The following is a 6,507-nucleotide window of genomic DNA, read 5'->3' as shown; positions in this document are numbered from 1 at the left end:
ATCATTCAATGTAAATTGTGATAATCGTAATTAATAATCGCAATTGCAATTTCAAGGGAATAATCGACAATTAGCCGTAATGTACAGGTATGATATGTGCAAATTATTCAAGCAGATGTGCCTGTCATCAGTTTTTATTGCAGAAGAATTTTATTATATTGTGTTTTCATGTTAAACAACTAAACTTTCGACAGTCCTTTTGGTGTTAGACTATGATTCATTTCAAGGAATCAGTTGAAATGGTCAATCTCAAAGAATCAATTCAAAGTGATTCAAATTTATTTGCATCAGCACAGCAGCTCCTACATTATATTTTCATGTTTTTAAAAAGTATATGGAAGTGAATGTTGTGGTGTTTATTATTTCTTTATTGCTATATTCATGCATATTAATGAAAATTATTAAATATTATTCTTCCTTATGTACATTTAGTGGATTTTTTCAAGTATGTTACTTCTTGCATTAATTTTATTTGATCTGTAATACACCAAATACACAAAATAATGATCTTTAAAAAAGCATCATATGACCCCTTTAAATCATAGTCCCTCTGATTTACAAAATGTCTCTTTTAAGCAATTTTAGAGCAAATACTGTACATAAATTAGCTTGAATAATCACAATCCAGCTCCACCTGAGCGAACTGGTTTTCACACAGACCCTTTGAGGTCTAAATGGCCCTTTTCATTCTGCCGCTCACTGGCCCTCATCCAACAGGGAAAGAGAAACAATGATCCAGTCTTTCTGTACAAATCCATGGAATCACATCTCATTTCCATTTGCACTTGAATGCAGCTCGCTTCTGAAAGTCTTTGAGAGCTTTTAGAGTGCATTTATGTAACAACAACAACACCAACAACAACAATTCCTTAAACCATTAAATTAAGGTTTTACCTCTGAGCTGCATCCACAGTTTGTTCCCAGTCCTGTAGCGTCAACAGCAGCTTCATCTTCTTGACCAGGGCAGGTAGAAAGGACGGGTAACTCACAATCACCTGGTTAATGGTCTCTAAAGCACCAGAATAATTCTGACGAAATTCATAATAATGTACCTGACAGAAAGACACAATTAGAGCATTACAAAACAAATTGCATTGCCTTTCATTTATGCACAATACAATATTTTATTTTTATTACTGCTATTTAATTGCCATGAAAACAACGCCTCCTCCTTTTTCATTATCTCTAACATAGTTTCCCACGTTTCTTATATTTTTGAGATGAAGTGTAACCTAGACATGAAATTTCACTTCAACATTTATCAGCCTCTGAATCACTTACTTTAAGTTGATTCTACATGGTATTTTAAAAAGTATTAATATATATTTTTTAAATTACACACATCACCTTTATGATGTAAACCTTTGAAAAAAGTAAATCAAAAATGTGCATCGATATAAGTGAACATCAATCAGGACATTTCTGTTTGTTGAACTATTAAATGGTGATCAGAAATAGAGTTACCTTCCCCATCAGAGCAAAAATGTCGCTTTTCTCCTTCAGGGCCTCGTCAAAGTATTTCCCAGACTTCTTTGCATAAGCATCTTTGTTAGATCGTAGATCAATCCAGCCTTTCAGTACAATTCCCTACAAAACAATGATCCCAATATTAAAAAAAACAGCAAAATATGTGGACAATCTGGAAATCATCAGTGTTATTAGTTATCATAGAGATACTTTTATAGTTTTTAATAATATTTTGAATTAGATTGTCATTTTTCGTTTTCATTTTAATTAGATTTTTAGTAATTGTGTTGTTTTTTTAATATTCGTTTTATTTATTTTTATTTCAGCACATTAAACTAAGATAAATAAATAAGACTAAATAAAAATGAAAAAAAGTTTATGGTTTTAGTTTTTTTTTTTTTACTATAATAGCCCTGATAATCACTACATTTAAAGGAGTCATACTATACTTTTGGAGCCCTGATGTTTAAATAAATATTAATATATATTTTTGATGAACTGAAACAGTCATAGTGTTATATGATCACCATGAATGAACAGGCCAAATTTAATAATGCATCTTGCTGCATAATTTGCAAGATGCAGAATTTTTTCCCGCTATTAGACTTATGCTTATGATGCAGGCAGATTGATCAGTCCTTTCGCCATCATGAAAAGCCGCCTCAGCAGAAATCTAAAGGGTAGACGCATTAGAAAAGTTCACCTCTTTAGAGCCACTGGAGATCTTGATCATTCTGTCCACATACTCTCTGGCTTTGTCATTGCGGCCCAGCAGCCACAGCAGCATGCCAGCGTAATACAGAGCTTTGGGACTCGCAGTCTTCCTCTCCTCCTTCACCCTTCCATCCAGCTCCTGGATCACATCACGGTCTACAGGAAAGACACCTTTTGTCATTATTTATTCACATTCATATCATTCCAACCCTGTATGCTAATACATTTTCCATGCAACACAAAGGATTTTTAAAGAGACATTTAATACTGACATCACAAGTAATCCGCACAACTCCAGTCCATCAGTTAACATCTTGTGATGTAAAAAGCTGCATGTTTGCAAGAAACAAATCATTAAGATGTGTTTAACTTCAAACCCTTGCCTCTGGCTAAAATACAAGTCCTCCATTCATAATAGTGCTTTCTTCGGTGAAAAAGTCATCTCGTTTGAATCAGGAGAGAAATATGCAGAGATCAAGCACCGTTTACAAGTTAAAACAGCCCAAAATAGCTCTGAACAAATATGTTGGTAGATTTTGATGTGAGACGACAACAGAGGATACACTTTTTCACTGGAGGAAGCGTTATTATGGATTATGGACTTGTATTTTGGCCAGAAGCAACGGTTTAAAATTAAAATGCCTTAATGATGGATTTGTTTCTTACAAACATGCAGCTTTTCACTACACAAGATGTTAACTGATGGACTGGAGTGGTGTCTGTGGATTACTGTGTGTGATGTTTTTATCAGCTTTTTGGACTCCATTCTGACGGCACCCATTCACAGTAAACTATTCCGTTAATCAACACATGCAAAAGATCTACCAGGGTTTGGTCTTTTCTTGTGGGCATAAACCAGAGCCATGAGCACACAGAGGGAAACGTCTCCTCTCTCCTTCAGCTGCTCCAGCTCCTGAATGGCATCCAACACTTGATCTACAACAATAAAATAACAAAGAAAAAACAGACGCCAAGGGTTTCAGACCATTTCTCAAGACATCAAATGAAGACAAATAATCGAAAATGGCGGGCTTTCCTCACCTTGCATGAGCAGCCCATAAGCGTGGAGGAATGCGAAGACTGAATCATGACTGAACTTCCGTTGAGCTTCACTGGAAACATCTACAACATGACTGGAGTACTTTTCCTGGCAGTAGTATAAGATCAATGCCTGAAATTCACAATAAATTCAACGGGGTTAACCGAAAATGTAAGTATGTCTAATAGTACACTGTGTGTACTGACTACAGGTGCATCTCAATAAATTAGAATGTTGTGGAAAAGTTCATTTATTTCAGTAATTCAACTCAAATTGTGAAACTCGTGTATTAAATAAATTCAATGCACAGATTCACAATTTGAGTTGAATTACTGAAATAAATGAACTTTTCCACGACATTCTAATTTATTGAGATGCACCTGTATATGTATGTGTATATTGCACATTGTCATCTGTTGAGGTCTGTATGTTTATATGTAAATTGTTTCTGCACTGTCTGGAGCACGCTCCCAAGAATTTCACTCACCAAGGCACATGTGCTGTGGTGATGTGACAATAAAAGTGACTTGACTTGAAAATACTGTATTTTTACGCTGATTAATTGGGTCAATCCTACTATGCAGCACATTTTAATTATTCCAGTATACTGGAAAACCATATATTATTAAACAAGCAACTTTTCAGATCAAAACTTGACTAGTCATTTATTTAAAAATATTATAGGTGTTTCTTTACTCTGTAAAACGTCCTGTATCATATGTAATACATACATTTCTAAATAAGATAAATGATCAACATGTCAAAACTTCGCTGTTGTATCTGATTGATAGTTTAGAATTTTTAGCAAGTAAAAGGCCTTTTAGTTTAATTGTAAAAACATCCACCTTTAGCTCGTGGTTCACGTGTCTTTTTTCTGTGAAATCTTTACTGATTTTATAAAGTAAACATAAGAATAACTTCTATATTGTTAGTAATATTTCAAGATGAACACGTACTGGACTGAACTTGAAATTATTGGGCATAATTATCCGTACCAAAAAAGTGAGTTCAAATGTAGGTATCATCATAATGCTCTTGAGGAACGTATTTGTTTATATCTCAATCATCATTGTGAGTATGAGCTCCATCACTATATCATATTATTATACGAGCCATAAAAGCTTGATGTTGCAAATATGATACAGAACATAACATAATAAACTGTTCCATTAATAAAATAGATTTTTCCAACTATTACTTCATGTGTCAGGCTTTACAGGGTTGCTTTTTCCAATCGAAATTTCTGAAACAGTACGTTAAGTTATGTTTCTTTGAGTAACGTTATGAATGTTTCAACTGGTATTTAATTTATAGGTTTTTTTTCATCGTCCCTTCCTCTAACTTATGCAGATATGAAAGAAACATCTCACAAACTACATGTATTTCCACAAAACATTCTGGTGCTCGGCTGCATTATTATTATGAGCACTAAACGATAATTTCTCATTACTTACAAGCGCGCATTCCTCATCATCAACCCCCGCCATAATGTCACACACTGCAGCCGTCAGAACAACTCTGGAAACATACAAAACAGACGATTCTGTGCGGAGAGGGTCTTTCTATCCCGTTCTCGCCACCTTTGATAAGCAGATGAAGCATCATAGTAACCAAACAAACTCCGCTATTTCCGCTTGGAAACCAGGAAGTGACGAGTCAGTGAGACAGTGGCGCACTTCTACTTGCTCACCGCAGGGTGGCGCCACAATCTCGTTTTTATTTGGAGCTTAGACACGCACGTGTGTAGACATCAGTTACAAATATTTAGAACATATACATTTATGAATATAGGTTACTCTTTGAATTTAGACCCTTCTCACTGTAAATTTATTATTCATCTTTTGCTATATCTTGCTAAATTTTACATTCATAAGTGTACATTTTCAAAGAAAACTCGCTACTTTTTTATTTTCAGGAAAGATTTTGATGTGTATGTAAACTCTTTAAGAAACTCTAATAATTCTATTGCATGTAAGACTCTTTCATGGTGTAAGTCTTATAAGCTAACATAGTATGCTTTGGAGTATTGTTTGTAACCCTTATTGTCTTTTGTTCTTACTTGTCTTTGTAATTGTATTTGTTGTTCTTCTATTGCATAAAAAAAAAATTATGAATATATATTCATATGGCGTTTCTAACATCAAAATATGTCATTTATTAATACAATATTTTATAAAAAGAACCAAATAGTTTTCCGAATTACATCTACCTTTCACCTGGTGACATAGCCTGCCTAACTCCTTCACTGAGGTGATGCTTGACTTCGGCTCTTTCCCCTTTTGCATTGATCTGCATGTAAAAGTGAGCTCGGGCTGTTTTGAATAGATGCAAACTGTGCTGCTTCTGCTGTGGCGGTTCAGTCTCTGAATCTCTGAATCTCTCAGCTGAATGAGTCTCATCAGCACACGACTGAACTGTGGTCAGAGCTGAAGTGTGTGGCACACAGATTGCTGGTGTTTCAAAACCCATCCATCTCTGGGCACTGCACTGGTTTTTCTCAACTGGTTTTGCTTCAGGACTCAACTTCATAACTGTTACTAGGATATCAAATGAAAGTATTTACTGAAAATGTATGAATATTGGCACAAAATATGAGTTTCTAAATGTCTTTTGAATTTAATTTCATGCTATATATTTATATATAGACAGATAAATATATAGTGTCCAAAGGTTTGGGGTCGGTGAGATGTTTGTTTATTTATTTATTTATTTATTTGAAGTCTCTTTTGCTCACCAGGGTTGCATAATTTGGTTAAACAAATACAGTAAATGCAGTACTGTTGTGAAATATTATTACAATTTCAAATAAGTGTTTTCTATTTGAATATGTTTTAAAATGTAATTTATTTCTGTGATGCAAAGCTGAATTTTCAGCATCATTACTCCAGTCTTCAGTGTCACATGATCCTTCAGAAATCATTCAGATATGCTGATTTGCAGCTTAGGAAACATTATCAACTTTGAAAACATTGTGCTGCTTAATATTTTTGTGGAAACTGTGATGAAATGCATTGATGAAAGCTTATTTTTTTTCTTTTAAAAAATGAATAAAAAAATAAAATAAACGGTTGAACAGTATATATATGATATGATATACTTTTTTTTAAAGGGGTCATAGGATGCCCATTTTCCACAAGTTGATATGATTCTTTAGGGTCTTAATGAAAAGTCTAGCATAGTTTTAACATAGTTTGGTTAAAATTTCTCAATGTTAGTGTAAAAAACACCTTTTTTACCCTGTCAAAAACAACTCTTTTCAGATCAAGCCGTTTTGTAGCATTTTCCTT

General features: G+C 34.1%; 1 protein-coding gene and 1 long non-coding RNA gene across 2 annotated transcripts in view; one reads left to right on the top strand and one right to left on the bottom strand.

Annotated features, from left to right (window-relative positions):
• LOC107722914 (uncharacterized) overlaps positions 1 to 2,307 on the top strand; it is a 7,424-nt gene extending 5,117 nt beyond the window's left edge. The window contains exon 3 of the long non-coding RNA XR_001637863.1: positions 2,240 to 2,307. This is a non-coding gene — a long non-coding RNA (uncharacterized LOC107722914). The remainder of the gene's footprint in view (positions 1 to 2,239) is intronic.
• The window catches only part of LOC107722913 (tetratricopeptide repeat protein 21B-like), a 30,624-nt gene extending 25,326 nt beyond the window's left edge, over positions 1 to 5,298 (bottom strand). Inside the window, exons 1-6 of the mRNA XM_016531412.1 lie at positions 4,675 to 5,298; positions 3,223 to 3,352; positions 3,007 to 3,117; positions 2,171 to 2,337; positions 1,465 to 1,587; positions 895 to 1,052 (exon numbers count right to left, since the gene is read on the bottom strand). Coding sequence (XP_016386898.1) covers positions 895 to 1,052; positions 1,465 to 1,587; positions 2,171 to 2,337; positions 3,007 to 3,117; positions 3,223 to 3,352; positions 4,675 to 4,707 — 722 coding nt within the window. The 5' untranslated portion in view covers positions 4,708 to 5,298. The remainder of the gene's footprint in view (positions 1 to 894; positions 1,053 to 1,464; positions 1,588 to 2,170; positions 2,338 to 3,006; positions 3,118 to 3,222; positions 3,353 to 4,674) is intronic.
• Positions 5,299 to 6,507: the final 1,209 nt, after the last annotated feature.

This window comes from Sinocyclocheilus rhinocerous, unplaced genomic scaffold (assembly GCF_001515625.1).
Source record: "Sinocyclocheilus rhinocerous isolate Xijiao unplaced genomic scaffold, SAMN03320098_v1.1 scaffold934, whole genome shotgun sequence".
In the NCBI taxonomy this organism is placed as follows: domain Eukaryota; kingdom Metazoa; phylum Chordata; class Actinopteri; order Cypriniformes; family Cyprinidae; genus Sinocyclocheilus; species Sinocyclocheilus rhinocerous.
This window is presented reverse-complemented; position numbering and strand designations above follow the sequence as displayed.